The sequence below is a fragment of the Macrobrachium nipponense genome, chromosome 7 (genome assembly GCF_015104395.2).
Source record: "Macrobrachium nipponense isolate FS-2020 chromosome 7, ASM1510439v2, whole genome shotgun sequence".
Lineage (NCBI taxonomy): Eukaryota > Metazoa > Arthropoda > Malacostraca > Decapoda > Palaemonidae > Macrobrachium > Macrobrachium nipponense.
The window spans coordinates 87419183-87437597 of NC_061109.1; the positions used below are offsets into that span (position 1 = coordinate 87419183).

The 18415-nt window shown below is 38.0% G+C and overlaps 1 protein-coding gene across 1 annotated transcript; it reads right to left on the reverse strand.

The window, feature by feature from the left end:
• Positions 1-7092: 7092 nt before the first annotated feature.
• Positions 7093-16539, reverse strand: LOC135217259 (myophilin-like). Its single transcript, XM_064253000.1, has 4 exons — positions 16378-16539; positions 9969-10105; positions 9124-9328; positions 7093-8120 (listed from the first exon to the last, which is right to left on the reverse strand). Exons 1-4 carry the CDS (start codon positions 16423-16425, stop codon positions 7950-7952), a joined length of 561 nt encoding a protein of 186 aa, XP_064109070.1. The 5' UTR covers positions 16426-16539; the 3' UTR covers positions 7093-7949.
• Positions 16540-18415: the final 1876 nt, after the last annotated feature.

Here is an 18415-nt window from a genome sequence, read left to right on the forward strand (position 1 = left end):
GTGGGGGGGGAAGTCCCCTCGCGCGGGGGGGTGAGCCCTCTCCGAACGAGTGGAAGACCCTAATACAATTGTACATGGGCACCGAGCGCCCTCCCCCGCGCGTCGACGGATCGGCGAGGAGAAGAAACGCCGATAACCTCCCCCCCCCCAAGGGGAAGGGCCATCTGTGGGAGCTGAGCGGGTGGGGGTTCTCGTTCCCCAACCCGCACAGTACCCATGTACCCAACAACAATATAAGAGCCCGAGAGCATCGTGCCATCGGCCCGAATGCAAGGGCATAAGGATCAATTCCTGACTGAGCGGAACTTGAACCAAATAAATATTGATGCAATCAATAATAAGGAATAAAATGAAAATGCATCTTGCATTACGATTCACTTCACAATGAATAAGGGCTCGGATCGAGCGCATTTGCGCCCTCGGTACCGAGCGCAAGGGTAAAAGGATCCATTCCTTACCTTTATGGATCAAGGTTTATGGAAACCTTGATCCATAATGAATTGATGCAATCAAAAAACTATATGAAAATGAAAAGAATACTGCGCTTGCGATTTCACTTCATACAAATAAAAAGGGGGGAAGGATCAATTCCCGGGAAATAGCGGAACATTGATCCCAGTAAACAATGCAATCTCAATAAAAATAAAAAAGAAAATGAAAAAGAACTGCACTTGCGATTTCACTTCATTCAAAATAAAAAGGGGAAAGGATCAATTTCCGGGTAAGCTCGGAAACTGATCCAAAATGAGTATTGCTACAATCAAAATAATATATGAAAATGAAAAAGAATACTGTACTTGCGATTCCACTTCCATACTGAATAAGTTTTTCCAACCCAAATATACGCTCGGAGCGAGCGCTCCCGCCCTCGCACCGAGCATACACAATACGAGGATCATTTCTGGGAAAATGAATTACCCGCACTTACGCCCTTCAGTCCGGCACTCGGGTAATCGGAGGGCGTGGTGAAACCAAGATCCTTTAATTCACAATTGAATTCAATGGGAATAAATATGAAATGATTGTACTTACAATTCAGTTTCACTAGATAAAATGAAAAAGAAAACACAATCATGCGAAGCAACGACAATGAAGCGGGCAGAGAGCGATGATACACGTCCACACGCCAGCAGGCCGAAAGCAAAAGTGATTTGTTTACCTACCAGTCGCGCGCGCGCGCCTGTCGGACAAGCAGTTAACTACGAACCCCGAACCCTTGTTCGAAAGCTTACGACCTATCCAGCTGCCGCTAGTACCTTCCTATTGTAAAAGGACCGAAGGTTTGTATGCCGTGTCGGAACAATTCTAACTTTGGAGAAAATACTTACTTCGAAAGGAGAGTAGAGGTCTTTAGCTCCATTTCTCACCAACAACAAGTCGCGACTGATGCCCATCTCCGGTGTCAGGACGCGTTATAATGTACTTTTTCGGAGGGTGGCAAGCGTTGATTGTAGGTGGCCTGTTTGGCCTGCCGTGGTGTTTTACCCTAGTATACCTGTGATTTGCATCAGCATATTGTGGCCTGTAACTAAAATAGTCTAAAAACATGGTGGTTTGTAAAAGTCTTAAAAATATGGTAATTTATAAAAAATAAAATCACTAGGCTACACTTCATTAGGGTAGCCAGTGCCTCGTGAAATTTACCTGTGAAAGTGGTCTCGAATCCTACGGTAAGCAGAGATATTTAATAAGGATTAGTAATTGTGAACTAAAATATGACTAAATTGCCAAAATACCGATTCAAACCTCCGATGTTGTCATAAAGGAACAATAGTAGCTAAAGGGGCCATCTGACAAAATTGGGCCAAGGCAAAGCTGTCACATTGGGCCCACCCTTATTTAGCTAAGTGTCTCTCCAGTTAAATTTCTCACCTGAGTTTTCACATTCACAATGAGCTGTGCCGAAGCTCCTCGAAATGTGTACAATATAACGAAGGCAATCCATTGTCGACTTAATAAATGCATTTTTCGTCCCCATTGAAGGGAAAGGTCGAGAATTTCCCGACCACCAGATGGCAACACATGCGACAAACATAAACAAACTGACACGATTTCACGATGTCGAGGAGAATGACATTTTTAGTAAAATTTTGAACAATTTTCACATTTCCGATCCGTATTTCTACACTAAAATGTCAGTTTCGACTTCTGAATTATTAGAATATTAATTTTCAATGGAATTTACGTCCATATACGAAGTAATATAATCTAAAAGTATTTCTAAATCAGCAGGTGTGAACGATTTCTTGATATCGAGGAGAATCATTTGGTAAATTTTTTTTTCAAATTCTTGATACATTTTTCAATCTCCGAGTGGTATTTCTACATCCAATTGTCAGCGTTGACGTCCAAATAATGAAAATGTTAATAGTCAGTTGAATTTATATCCATATACGACGTAACATCATTTGCACGTATTTTTAAATCACGTATTTTTAAACTGTCTAGTTTCCGAGCGTGTCATGTCTGCATCAAAATGTCATTTCAAAGTCCACAATCATGAACACATGAATCGTCATTAGTATTTCTCTCCCTATACTGCATAACATAATTCAACATTAATTTTTTAATCAACAGCTATTGCATTACCTAGGAATATTCATTTACACCTATTTATAATTTAAATACAATGCCATCAGCCACCCACCACCTGACCAATGACTTGTCACCGACACCATCTAGACTGTCATCGGTGTTCTGGTTGACACTGATGTGATGAGTCCAGTCGATCTTGTTGGTATGTTTCATAATTATAATGGAAATTGGCATGTGCGGTTAACGTTTGAGAAAACTGCTTCTTTTGATAAAAGAGGGGTCTATTATCTGAAGATTCCAACCTACTATACCTGAAAGTATATTAGTTTGTGTGACCTGTCATCTTAAAAATATGAAGTACAGTAACACCTTTGAGCTTACCTACTAGGACGCTTGAAGTTTAAGGTAACTTAGTTAAAGTTGGGTAGTTTGGCCTTTGCCGCCACACTTTCCCTTAAAAAAATGAAGCCACACCTTTCCTCTGGATTGTAGTTTGAGCTGATCTTGTGCTAGTTCAGGCTCCTGTTGGCCATAGCTTAGGTTAGCTTAGAGGCCAATGTAGGTATGTCAGACCCTATATTTGATCAAGCCTCATACAAAACGTTGAGTGATTTATGCTGACATACAGTACATTATTATATGCTTTCAAACTGTATGACCAGAAACCAGTTTACATTACCATACGCTTTCAAAATGTATGAACAAAAAACCAGTTTGCATTAACATAAGCTTTCAAACTGTGTGACCGAAAACCAGGTTTGAAAAGAATGGATATAAGTATATGGGCCCCTAAGTAAGTTGTTACTCTTAAGTATGGATAGCAATGCTTTTTATAGGTACTGACGTGTACCCTATATATGTACTAGATAGCTTTTTTATGTATCAATAACAGGTGCTTAGGAAAATACGATAAATCCTAATCGCGGAAATCAATAACTGGTGCTTAGGAATGTACGATAGATCTTAATCTCGGAAATTCCGTTATGTTAAGTAGCAATTCCAATTGTTTGTTAGTATTTTTTCAGTAACAACAAATCCATTCATGCCATTACTGATTTGGAATACAGTTCTTTAGTTTTTGTATAAATGTCTGAGTTTAAGTATTGCTTTAGTTGTTGGGGCAAGTTATTATGTAATCCATATCTATGTGACTATGTGTTTTGTGTATGGATGAGTTTGCTGGTGTATTTATGTGGTTAAGTCTTTTTTTATTGTTTATCTGAATGAGCTTAGGGAAATCCGTATACTCTATAGGATAACTTTGAAAGCTGTGCGTTATATATATTCGGTAACAATAGTACTGTTATGCGTCGGCCACCAAATCTAATAGTTATAGATATTGTTTACTTCGATTGTACAGACTGTATTGCTCAGCACGTTCGGTATCACTTTACGTAATATTTATTACAGGACACAGGACGGGTTTTTAAGTGTCATGTGTAGCCTACCTTACAAACTGCATTATATCTTGTTTGTGTTTTCATGTCGTATCGTATAAGAAGTGAATGGTTAATTCACAATTTTACGATGAGCCGGCTGTAGTTAGGCGTATAGGCCTAATCCTATACAACAGATTGCGGTATATAGTCATGTTTTTATCCTTTTTTTTCGTATTCTTACATTTTCTCATATTCCTTAATTTTCTCCCGAGTCAGCTGCAGAATTTACGACCTGGTACCATCACTCCCTCCAAACTGGTTCTGGATTTTGGGTCTGTTGGTATTCATCCCTTGGTTAATGTTGTTATTGGCGCATACTAATTTCCATGTTTGACAAGCATCTTACATGCACTCCTCACGTATGCGGCTCTGCAGGTCCGCATATATATTTATGCTTTTAAAACTTTTTTCCATTAATAAAAATTATTGAAATTATATAATATTTTTTAAAATACTAATATTTCTAAAAAATTAACCATTTTCACTAGTCTCGAGTGTTCACGCGCCAATATCAGATACGATCATACGATTATCAATTAAGAACCGATTTTGACAACAGCAGATAACGTAACCCAAGCGTGATGTCTTACAACGCATTAATCATTCTATAGGTCCAGCAATCTTCAATTTGCCTTTGTAATTATATATAGGTTAGTAAAATTTGGCTAATTTGTGAATTAATCTTAGGGTGAAGACTGACTAACATTATTGTAAACTTAGTCATGTTTAGTGAGTTTTTATTTATTTATTTATTTTTTGAGAAAACAACTGCAAATATGTATTAGGCAATTGCATTAGTTGAAGTGATTCAATTGATTAAAACCGAATAAGTTTCAATATCAGTATGCTAGGAAGTGGTGTATTATAATCGTGGATTTTCTTTATATTAATGTAGCTTACTGATAAAAAAGGGACCAATTATGATGTGCTCTTTTGCAATTTTTTAAACTCATAGCCCTGAATAGAGCATTCGTTTGGCTTGGGATTGCCACATGTATACCATAATATGCTGTCCATTCTCTTGGGAAAATATCTAATTTCAAAATATCTGGATCATAAAAGGTGGCATATAGACCTACATGTTTCATATCGTTTTTGTCTGTTTACAATGCTTGACACTGATTTTAAGCCTAAACCTATGTTATATATTAGGTTGTTTATTATCATTATTTCTTCAGCATACGTTTTGAAATTAAAAGGATTTATGGAGCTTGTCAACTTACTCTGTAGGGAACGGAAAGAAATGAATGAAAAGCAACGGTTTTTAGTAAAGAAATACGTTTCAGTAGTTTTTTTGTAAGCCCACTTTTTGCTAAAAACTTCATGAATAAATTTACTTGCCCGTGTTCACTTTGTAGCCTAATTTACGCATCAAATCATATATAACAATCAGAACTATATAACTATATATACATAAATCAGCTTCAAGACTGAACACTGTCCGCGTATCTCGTTCGATTCTAAATTTTACTATCATTAAAATTACGTAATGTTGCAAAAGAAATTTCGGAAAGGGGAAAATCTAACTCTAAAAAGGTTTAATTAGTAAACCCAACTCATATACCGGTAAAGATACGGTTAATATAATATAAGCAGGGTGACTATTTCGTCTAGTTAGTGCAGTAAAATAACATTGCTTGGTAATTAACACTACACCTCTCGGTGCGGAGCTAGTCTCTCGGTGATGTGCGTCAGCAAACTATCCCCGTGCAAAGGCAAAGTTAGTAAACTGTCCTGGAGAGTTTACTGTCCAGGATAGTGGCAAGTAGAGTTGAAATCCCGGCTACTTTACTGGCCACTTGAGCTACTGGCGCCAGTAACTATTCCGTGCAGAAGTGGAATATCGAGGATATAATGAAGTTTTTGGATAAATACGAGGAATTTGAATGTTTGTGGAACATTAGACATAACGATTACATGAATCGTAATAAGCAGGATGTAGCTCTTCAAGAAATAAGAGATAAGCTCTGATTGAATTGGAAATAAACATTCCCAACCTTGATTTTGTAAGAAAGTCAAAACTCTAAAGTGTGTTTATAGGCAAGAGTTAATAAAAGTGGAAAAAATCTAAGAAAAGTGGAGCAGGAGTAGAGGATATTTATCATCCTCGACTGTCTTGCTTTAAGAGAGCCGGCGACCATTCTTACGGGATGTAACAATAAATCGAGCCTTATCAACAATTATGTTTTTTTTTATGCGAGTTTGAAAATCATACTCTATAAAATACACATATGAAGCAACAAATAGCTTGGAGTGAAATGAAATATCAGTGTTTTGATCGAGCTCCATTTAATAAGGCCAGTCCTTCCATCACTAAATCATACTGCTACTTGATCAATGGTCCCTGGTGACATTCAAGAACCGTAATGTTAATTTCAAGTTTTTAATCTGGCTGGCGTTAATATCCGCATTCCTCATCGGTGGGTATCCTTTCTTAGTAATTAGTGGGTAAAAGGCTTCTGACTATGACGTAGCAAGTTTCCTCAAAATTTCTCCTTAAGGCCTCGTTCTCATATGATTCCTATATTCTGAAGGATCTTAGTTTGCTAATTCACGAACTAAAGTACTAGAGCCTCCTAATATATCCCCTCTTTGAATCCGTTTTCTCGCCCACATTTTGGGCTTCTTCCTTTTCTTTTTGATGAGCAACTGTACTTCCCTAGCGAGAATGACATAAGCACCATCAATTGCTTCATCTATGTCAGAAGACGTCTTGCTAGCTACTGGCGGCAACTTCTACCCAAAACGCAGTCCTCGTGCAAACGCTTACTATCCTGGAAAGTTTACTTGCCGCTGGTTACTGGCGCCAATGAACTATCCCCGTGTAAACGGGCCTTTAGGATTACCACTTTGTTGCAGACTTGTAGTCGAATGGTTTGTGGTGAACATGTGGGTTTATATGAAGCACTAGTTAGGATTGCTACTGTGTTGCTGAACTGGTATTCAACCTGTTCGTGGTGTGGTCAACAAGTTTACAATATGGTTTTATGACATTTTACAACAGTGTGGGCACACTCACACTTTATCTAAACTAAACAACCATTAGACCTAATACTAAATTAACCTGCCATTAGGCCTAGTACTAAATAAGAGAAAAGGTTCGTGAATAAAATGGCGATAAACATTATAGTTTTATTTTTCGTACAAAATTTTATAAACTTGGAATGTGACAGTGAAAGAAGGAGTGATAAATGCTCTGAAAGGAATATTACCTATGTACACAGGTCTATATTATGTTCTATTTCTTTGATTTGTAAGGGGGGGGGGGAGAATTTGAGATTCGAAAAAAATATGAATTTATTTAGAATGGGGATTCATAACTTAAGATTGACAAAGAGTTTTAAGACTATAATAAGTTTTTCCTACTTAAACTCCAAGAAGACTTAACTTTAACATCCCTAACAGTATATATGAAATATCAAATATATTTTCATGCTTAAATCGTTTTTTTAAAAATCTGGAATGACCTGGGAATGATTACGGATTCCATGATTAATCAGAGATGAGGGAAAGGCGATGAGACAGATTTCATAGATTCAAGGTATAGTGGTGGGGAAGGGAAAATGGGCGATAATATTATAGATTACAAGGGCTTGGGGAAATGTGCTGATGGAATTAATTACATAAATAATTTGAGCTTCCACATTTGACGAAAAACGAATCACAGCTGTGAATTGGCTAATTTGATCTCATTATGGAAGTACGTCCGAGTTTTTTATCCAAAGTTGAATGGGCGATGTTTGTGTTCTCTCTGATCCCTCAAACACGGAGGACTTAACACACCTTAGTTAGGCCTAGGGGTAGGGGAGGACAATTTCAAACCACTTTAAATTATACTTAAGGAAATACCCGAAGTAAACCAAACGGTTAAATTATCTACAGTTACATAACTTCCAAATGATAAAAGGTTCTCTTAAAGCTGGCTAGCAATAATAATTTAATAATGAAAGAAGAAACGAAAACGTGGTGATGAGTCTACATGTGGCGGGTGGTGCCAAAGGACATGCCAGACTGGGTGGCGCCCTTGTTAGAGCCGTACTGGAGGTTGACGATGCCCTCTGAGGCCCTGAGTTGCTCCTCGGTGAAGTTTCTGACGTTCTTCTCGGCCTCCTTGGGTCCGATGGAGGGCTTGCCGAATTGGGCTCCCTGAAAGCATGAAAAGTTTAGAATTGGCGATCTATTTTGATAGGAGCAGAAACTACTTTCCTCAACTCTCTCCTTATTGATTCGTAGGGCAACTGCGAGGTTTTCCTCCTGTTGCACCTTTTTAAAAACCTTTGAATGCATTTCCCATTAAGTCCTGAATGTCTTCACAGGTCCCAGCGCTTTGCCTTGCGCCTAAATTCTAAATTTTATTTTCTTCTGTTCCGAACTAATCAACAATCACCACACATACACGATCACTTTAAACAAAGGAATTCTCGTATTCTCCGCACTGTCCTGCTTAAAAACCAGAAAGTTACAACCATGGACATCAAAATAACTTGAGTACTGATTACATAGGAAATTTCGTAGATGTAAATAACATGAAATTACTTTGAAACGCCAAAAACAAAAGTTGGCAACACTAGCTATGATCTACCTAATTATCTACACATCCTCCTCTGGGTAACCTTGAAAGCAGGTGAAACTGCCTGTGTATACTTATTTCGGGGAAGTCACCATGAACCTGTGTAGTATACTTATTAACATTCCACTATGATAGTCATATGTACGTTACATAAACCCGCTTTCAAATTCATGAGATTATAATAGATTTAAATTTTTGAATATAACAGTACCCAAGCCTTTCCTTTCCAATCCTGCACCTATGTACGTATATCCAAGTACTCCGTTTTAAACCAAACTAATACACATTACCCCCTATTAAACTAACAAATATATACACACAGCCCCTTATGAATCGAATACACCTGTATTTTTAAACCAAAACGGTACCTATGCCTTCCATTTTCAACCGTACACCTATATCCAAGTCCTTTTTAAACCAAAGAAATATACATTATCCTCCTTTTAAACCAAAGAAATACACACACACCCTTTTAAACCAAATATACATACACCTTTTAAACCAAAAATACACCCTGTATTTTTAAAACAAACAAATACACAAGCTCCTCCTTTTCTTTCAACCCTCCTCTGGACCTACCTTCCTTCCAAGGGACTGCAAACAGATCACGACGGCGTTGAGGTTCTGGCGTTCCCAAAGGTCGACGGTCTGGAAGGTCTCCTCGGAGGGCACGCCGCAGGCCTTGGCGCCGTCGACGAACTGGTTGATGTTCTCCATGCACTTGAAGGCCATCTCAGACTTCTGGATCTTCTTGATCTGGCCGGGTTTCAAGGTATTGATCAGTCTGCAAGACACAAGAGAGAAGGGGAAGTTGATATTGGGCAGATACCTGCAAGGTTCTTTAGAACTGGAGAGAGAGAGAGAGAGAGAGAGAGAGAGAGAGAGGTTGGTTCTTCAGAAGAGAGGAGCACAGAGGAGAGGGAGAGAGGATAGAGTTAGGAGAAAAGAGGGAGGGAGGAGGGAGGAGAGAGAGAGAGAGAGAGAGAGAGAGAGGTGGGGGTTGGTCAGTGTGCACAGCACAGAAGGGAGGTTGATATTGGGCAGATACATACAAGGTTCTTCAGAGAGAGAGAGAGAGAGAGAGAGAGAGGAGGGGAGGAGAGAGAGAGAGAGGGAGAGAGAGAGAGAGAGAGAGGAGAGAGAGAGAGAGAGAGATGCAAAGCACAGAGAAAGGGGACCTGATTCTTGGCAAATTCTTCAATTCTTTTAAACTGCTGTAAATTAATAATATTTCTGTTCTTTAGAACACACACACAGAGACGCATGTGTATCAAATCACAACCAACACAACGCTCTTTATCACAGACAATCAGTGACCCTAATCAAGCCTTCCAGAGACTAAGTTAGACCTGGAACGGTTAATGAAGCTCTGGAACGGTTGTTTATTAAGTCCTGGAACGGCTATTAAGCCCTGGAATACTTACTCGCAAAGCAACTGGCCGTTCTTGAGCACCTCGTAGAAGTTGTCCATGTCTCCTGACTTGTTGATGTCAGCCCCTGTGATGAGGGCAATCCAATCCAGGCATTCCACAGCCTGCTGTTCGCTGTATTTGGAATTGATCTGGAAGAGAAATCCAGGAGATTGTTAGGATTTTGGTCAAGAGGAATACCAAATTTAAAAAAAATATATAGTATATATAAAAAAGAAGAAAAATGTATATCAAATTGACAAACTTGATTCTAGGGTGTTGAACTGCCTCTTTTGCAAGGCCTACAAAAATTATCTAATAAATATATAAAGATAAAAGGCCCATAAAACACTATTTGAACGTTGCAACGACATATTTCGACCACTTCCTTCTGTGCTCCTGATCAGGAGCACAGAAGGAAGTGCTCCAAATATATGGTTGCAACGTTCAAGTAAGTGTTTTATGGGCCTTTTATCTTCATATTATTACTATTGTATTACAGCAAATATATATACTATATATATATATATATATATATATATATATATATCTATATATATATATATATGTATATATATATATATATTATATATACTATTATATATATATATATTATATATATTATAGTATTATAACATACTATCGCTGTCGACCACAATTCCGTATCAAGTCTTTTAAAAGATGCGGGCAGTGACGTTCCCCTAAAATAATAGCACCTCCGTCATTAACCCCTGACAATTTGATTGCGTGCATATTATACGCCTGCGACGCACGAGAGAGAGAGAGAGAGAGAGAGAGACCCATCAGTTTATTACCCCCTTGTCACTTTCAAATGAACGCCATATTCTTTGGAGGCTTTAATTTCAAAGTTTATGGCCCCGGTGGTGGACTTTTTCCGTATGAATAGGGTTCACCTTCTGAATAATAACAATATTCTAACCGGACCTGATGGATTAAATGTGTGCTCACGGGCTGCGACGCAGTAGGAAGTAGGCCTATGCGTTCTCCCAAGTTAGTTCTAAATGGCACTAATGCTCTGAAACTGATCCCCACGTTGAAAGGCGGCTCTGATAATATTCGTATAATGTCAAAACTAGAAAATAAATTATCTTCATACTGATTTCCTAACCCAAGAGTGAATAAGGAAATTAATACCAATTATACGTAGCCCCTGTCCCTTCAATCTAGCAACCAAACGTATTTGGCTGTCGATTATACAACGTAAGATTAGAGAACGTCATCCTGTCTTGTCTAATCTTCTCGAGGTATCCGGTCCCAAGACAGAGTCGCTATATAGCGTCGTTATGCAAGCTATAAAAAAAAAAAAGATCGGGGGGGGGGGATTTTACTCGTTCATCAATCATCTTGCTTTCATATAAGAAAAACATGCATCCAACGTTCGTGTTTAAAAAAAACAAAAACACGACGATAGTTAATCAAAATCGCCCAACTTTCACGTAAGATATATGAAGATTTTCGTGGCAACCTTCGATGATTCAGGTGATAAACAATCTGGTCTTAGACGCAAAAGTAATATTCATTATAAATGGCAAAGACGAGATTCTAAAATCTATAATCGCACAGGACTGCAGACGAAAATATCTGGGTCAGACAGTGCAACAGTGTAAGTCTATCCCAGTTTAACAGTCTATCCCCACCCCCCAACCCCACCCCTCAGAGCCCCAATTGCACACTTGCTTCGTGTGCAATTGCCATTACCCGCATGCATACATGCATGCATGCACGAAGGAACTCTTGTTTTTCTCTTTGAATGTGCATTCTGCGTCTAGCGAATACAAACGAGTTTGGTCTTTTGACTATCAAATGCGAATATGCTAGATGTCTTAAGACTTTTACAATCAACGCTAAGCGGATGCAGACTGCAAGATTTAACTGACAAATTCCCTTTACCCAGAATGAAGTTACTGATGGAGCTAGCATGCAAAGCGTGTTGAGAGAGAGAGAGAGAGAGAGAGAGAGAGAGAGAGAGAGAGAGAGAGAGAGAGAGAGAGAGAGAGAGTGGGCGTAAACCTTTACAAAACACCGGCTTCCACAATCTCCTCCCACCCACCCCTACACCCGCCCAAGCTCTCCTCTACAACCCCTCCCTCTGCTTCCCGCCACAATCGGTGGTGACTTCATCTAGCGAATATGTCTGGTCATGACAATGGGGGCTTTTGATTTTTGAAAAATAATCTCTCTCTCAGAATCTGCTCTTACCCGACATCCTGGTATCAAAACGGTTTTAAACATGGTTCGAGTAATCTGCTTACGAAAGTGTTACGTAAAATCTCCGTCTTTCATTGTTAAAATGGCGACGATGTTGTAAAACCATCCAGTGTTTTCACGGGGGTTCGTATTTTATGTTCATCACACACTGGAACGTAAGGTCATGTCAAGGCTGAGCTTAGGCCTACTCAACCTCTCCGCCCACAATACCGTGGGCCTAACGAGACGACAGAATTCAAAGGCATTTATACCCTTTAGCTAGAACGAGTTATAGTCTACATAAAATCCCGATGTCGCGAGATAAGTCAACATTGTCTAATTTATTTAGAATGTCACCTAACCAGTAGTTGGACCAATCTCAAAAGTAGTATTAGTTCAGAGCCGTGAAAAGGATACAGTATCAGTTTAAACCGGATAATTTGTATACAAAAGCACAGCATAAAAAATCAATTACGAGTAAGCATGTACACACGTACGTACACAAACGTGATTACATTTGATATACCTCAACCGGCTCTGGATAAGAATACTTCACACATTTTGAAGAAAACTTCCTACTTCAAACTGCTCAGAGAGATCAAGATAAAATCACAAAAATACGCCCACGGTAAAGATTAGGATAATCCTGTCTCCGATTACGACCACAGAGCTGAGTAAATATGGATTACAGAAACCACATCTATAATATAACAAAGTTTCATGCTTGGCTTTCAATGATTATTTTTCAGGATCAGATGTAATAAAAAATGTCTCCAGTAACCCCCTTAATTCTGAAAACATCCAAGACCTACAATTTAAAATTTAAACTCGAACTTATCCATTTACCCCAAGCCCAATTTAAAATTGTAATTAACCCGTCTGGTTGCAGGAGACGCAATACTTTAAATTCTTCCTCTTGCTCGAGTCTAGTAGGAAACTGGGCCCGTCAAGAGATCCAGATTCCTCGTCGTGGGACCTTTGAATGGCTCCTCTTGTCAGAAGGAGATATACAGAGAACTACTAACTTCTAAAACGACTACTCGGCAGGCCATTTCTAGAGCCACAATTGATACAAGTTCTCAAGCTTGTTCCCTGTAGAGGATATAAACGTTCTACTAGAACTAGACCTTGTTGCCAGAGCAGCTTCATCAAGTTTGGTTCTTTTATTTAAAGGCGTGTCATTGCAGAAACCGTCTGAGCCTTGAAATTGACAATTAGACTATACAGTACATTTCAAGATAATAATTACTCCAGTTACAGAGCAAAAATTAAACAACATGCAGTTCCAGCGAGACACTGAAGGAAGTACATTGCGTAAATCAATAGGTCTGTCAGTAGGTACTGTGTACGAAATCAATATGACTCCCGCCTTGAGGAAGGCGAAGCAAGACAGTTACGTTTAACTTCAAGTTACGGAGTTAAAAAAAAACCTCAAGTTATAAGTTAAAAAAACACCCAAGTTACAGAGCTAAGAGAGCTAAAAAAAAACTTGTTACAGAACTTTTAAAAAAACCTCAAATTACAGAGCTGAATATCCTCAAGTTACAGAGCTTAAAAAAAAAAAAAAAGTTAGCTCAGAGCTAAATTGACGAGCGATGACCAGCGTAAGCTCTCAAAACAACCTTCATAAAAACGCCCAGTTTTTCAGTACAGAAACTAAGACATCATCGTGTCCTTCAGTCAACTCAAAGGAGGAAGCGAAATAATCCCTTCTCTTAAAATATGCCATCTTGTTGAAATCAACCCTTCGTCTCTTTAAATATGCCCTCTTGTTGGAATCAACCCTTCGTCTCTTAAAATATTCCATCTAGTTGAACCGATATCCCATAAATCCATCGGCAACGACACAATCTCCCAAGAATCGATCAGTTATTTTCATATATTCTCGCTAGCAACAAGACTGCGAAGAGAGAGAGAGAGAGAGAAGAGAGAGAGAGAGAGAGAGAGTCATGGTACGATAGGCTTCTCTCTAATCATCTTACCGATTGGAGAGTATTTTTAGCGGTAGGGCGGACGCTTATAAAACCAATTAAGCATTCCATTTTGAATTTAACTAATGCCGTTAGATACTATAAAAAAAGGGGACAAACTCGACATTGACGACTTAATGCCAGCAATGCCTGACGTTTTTCTAGACATACTTTAAAAAATAAAACATTTTAATATTCTTTGCCTAGACTAATAGGGCAGTCTTTATGTCAGCGCCAGATCTGAATGTGAAGAATCTCCTTGGTACTAATCTGTAACTACCTGTAGTAATTATGGAAGTTCATGCCTTATAATTAGTCTGGAGTCGAGTAAAAGGGATCTGTGTAGGACTAAGAAAGATTTTAACGATTTTCCTCGGTACGAGAAGAGAAAAAGTGTCAAGTCACGTACACTAACAACCACGCTAGTCAGAAGACAAATTGACAACATATATATAAATTGCACAAACATTTGCATTTCACAGCTTATTCGTACACTAAATGTATTAAAAATAAAGGTAAGCTGCACAAACATTTACGAATCACAAACTGTTCGTACACTTCTAGAATACAAATACAAAGCAAAACTAAGCGGTGTTACTATATCCGGGTTTGTAAACATTAGCATTGTGTTTACTGTGAATACAAACAATTACGAAAACAGGAATTAAAACCTTTGATATCCGTACAAGGCAAAAACGACAGAAAAGAATAACAAACTAAATATTTTACAATAGTCCCCTGATATTGTAGAGCTATGATACTCAAATACTACTTACGACTACGTATAGCCCAATGATGTTGTAGCGCTATGTTAGGTTCGGTCGTATAAGGAATGAGGAGATAAGTTTTATCTCGTACTTATCTTGTTCCTCGCCCCAAACACTGGTCAGGTTCGCGGGAATGATAGCCTGCCTTGTTTTAGTATATATTTTTTTAGCCTTTTTTCTTTATTATTTCCTAGATTAATCAAGTTCTTTGTCAATATAATGAATTTCGCTTATCTTTCTATGTGCTTTTGATGGAAAAGGCCTAGTTTATAAATTTATTATTACTATTAACCAGAAGACGAACCATACTAAAATTCACTATATATATTGCTGATGACCATAACGTGAAGATATCTGAAGTAGTCAAATCGTGTCAGTAATTCTGTACAGGTATAACACATATTCAGCCGTTAAATGTATGTGTGACAATATAATCACTTGGGTTTTTCCTCATGGCCCTGTCCTACAGAGAGAGAGAGAGGAGAGAGAGAGAGAGAGAGAGAGAGAGAGAGAGAGAGAGAGAGAATATACAAACGGGAGCGTGCTGACCTAAATTACTGTCATTGTACGTTAAGCTTCACGTATTTAAGTCACGAAAATATTTTGCCAGTAGCGTGAACGTACACGAAAGTATGTTACTAGTTTCGTTGTTTCATGCTCTTGAAATTAACTAAAATTCTGTTAAATATATAATTTTCTGAACGGACATTTAAGTCACAAAATCTTTATACAATATATTATAAACGCATACAGTTAAATGTATAGGTTTTCGATTGCCAAAATACAGACATGAAAAAAAATCTTACAACTTATTACTGTAAACAGTTTACGGACTTTGTAAACGGTTAAGAAAATCACAATCATTGAACGTATGACTTACACTTTATAGAAAGCAAATGTACTTTTTAATTATCGTACACGTTAAGAAATCTGTTCTCGAAATTATTATAGTTTGAAAACATACAAATTGAGAATTTAAATCTTATGAAACGGCTAGACAAAGAACACAGAATTTACGTATCTTAATAGACAATAACTGTATAATAGGGGAATTTTGATATATTTTATCGATGGCAATTACGGGTACAACGTATTCCTTGACGTAAAACGAAGCGGAATTCAAATAAACCGCTGTACTGTACATTCAGCAGTTTTGACGCGTGGCAAAGTACATAAACACACCCACAGCCTTTGCTGTGTCGGCTGTCTACCGGCATTCGTGTATGACAGCCTTTTAGAAAGCCTCCTCGTCGATTGCCTTTTAAAGTACGATACTTAAGACAATCACCTACGATTTAACAAGATCGTGGAGCAACTTACGATTTTAATATCCTTAAAAAAAATAAGGCAGTTTTCGCAGTCAGCCCCAAGCATCGTTCGGATTAATCAATAGCCTATCTCCTGCCGAGGCGAAATTCGGAAGCTTACTATAGCAGCAGCCAACGCTGATACATCTTGGTTACTTCGACTTTATCTCACCTTAGACTGGGCCTCGGCGGCAATTCCTGACTTGGTAGCACGGTTCATGGTGGCTTTTTGGTCAAAAATGAGGGGGTTAGGTTACGGAGGAACGGGTGTGCGTGTGAGAGAGAGAGGATTCCGGACGTACTTCCACAACGGCGACGAGCTGTCAACTGAGCCAGACAGGGGCCCCGTCCGCCCTTTTACCTTCGACCGAAGCCATGACGTCATGGCTGTTTTTTTTTTTTTTACTTCATGTACACAATTTTTCTGTCATCATTTCCTGCCTATTCATTTATTTCGGGGGGCATATATGACCGGATAATAGTTTATATTTAGAAATGGAATCTTAGCTTAGCTCATAAGTGAGCTGTTGGACGAATTAAGTATACTGCAATTTTCAATATATAGTGCCTTTGCAATTCTTTTTCACGGTCAAGGTTGGTGTAATCTATTAAATGTTCGGAGATTTTGGCCGAGGTCACACCTTTTAAAGGGAGTTCCACGTGACCTAGTCACTATGTGGCATGGACCCCCAATCCCCTAAACTAGCAAAGAATAATTAAATAAAAAATAAACTACCCATAGGTCCCGGAAGACGCGACGATAAAAAAAAATAAAAACATCAGTTGGCAACTTTGAAACCTTTTCTTCCTTCCGAAGTGAACTGTGCATTTTAAATTTTAAATTCCCTTGACGGTTATAAGATAACCAACTGTCATATTGGAGGACAAGATTTAAACATCTCGGCTTGTTTCGTTGTAGTATTTATAACGTCATGGGCAGAATTTGTTTTGACATTGATAGTATTTATGACTAGGGCAGAATTTGATCTGATATAATAATGTATATAATGCCTAAGACAGGTTTTGATCTGACATTGATTAGTATTTATAATGCTTAGGGCTGAAGTCGCTTCGTATTTATAGTATTTATAATTTCTATGATAGAATTTATGCCTAGGACAGGATTTTATCTGGTATTTATTTGTAATATTTATAAACCCTAGGACAGATTTTTTTCTGTATTTATAACGCCTAGAACAGAATTTGATAGCATACGATAAGATATTTAATAGTATTTCTAATGCCTAGGACAGAATTTGATCTGATATTTATGGTATTTATGATACCCTGGGCAGAATTTGATAGCATACGATAAGATGTTTAATAGTATTTACAATGCCTATGACAGAATTTGATCTGATATTTATGGTATTTATGATACCCTAGGCAGAATTGGATAGCATACGATAAGACATTTAATAGGACAGAATTTGATCATACGTTGAAAGTGTTTATAATGCCTAGGACAGAATTGAATCAGATATTGATAGTATTTATGATGCTTAATACGGAATATATTGTAGTATATAACACCGTCACTTTCTCCAGTAATGAAAAACACCACAAAAATGATTCTCTTACAACTGGGTTCCTGACAATAATCATTTACCGCCTTGCACACACGGTGCATTTGCATACTTGCATGCAATTTGTGCTTAACGACCCGTGGTCTCCTTCGAACCATTTCGGGCGGTGAAATTGCTATGGACGGTGGGCGTGAGGCATCGAATGCTTGAACCTTCTGACGAGATTAGATCTTCGGAATTGATTGAGTGGGTTCCTTAACTTGCGCATTTTTGTGGGTGTGCTTATGTCATTTCATTTTATTTTTTTGAAGAAGAGGCCCTGTTTTTTTTTTTTTTTTGAGACATTATGTTTAGTTAAAAGTTCATTTAATGATGACAGTTATTTTATATTATATTATTTTATGTTTTTGAAGAAGAGGCCCTGTTTTTTTTCTTTTTTGAGACATTATGTATAATTAAAAGTTCATTTCATGATGACTATGCAACCTCGTCTTGTGGGCTGGGTTAACTTTGTATATATATATATATATATATATATATATATATATATATATATATATATATATACGTATATACATTCCTGCACACTCATGCGTATTGAAGACCCAAACAAAATACAGAATTCACCATTAATTTATTACCATTGCAAGAGAGAGAGAGAGAGAGAGAGAGAGAGAGAGCGCT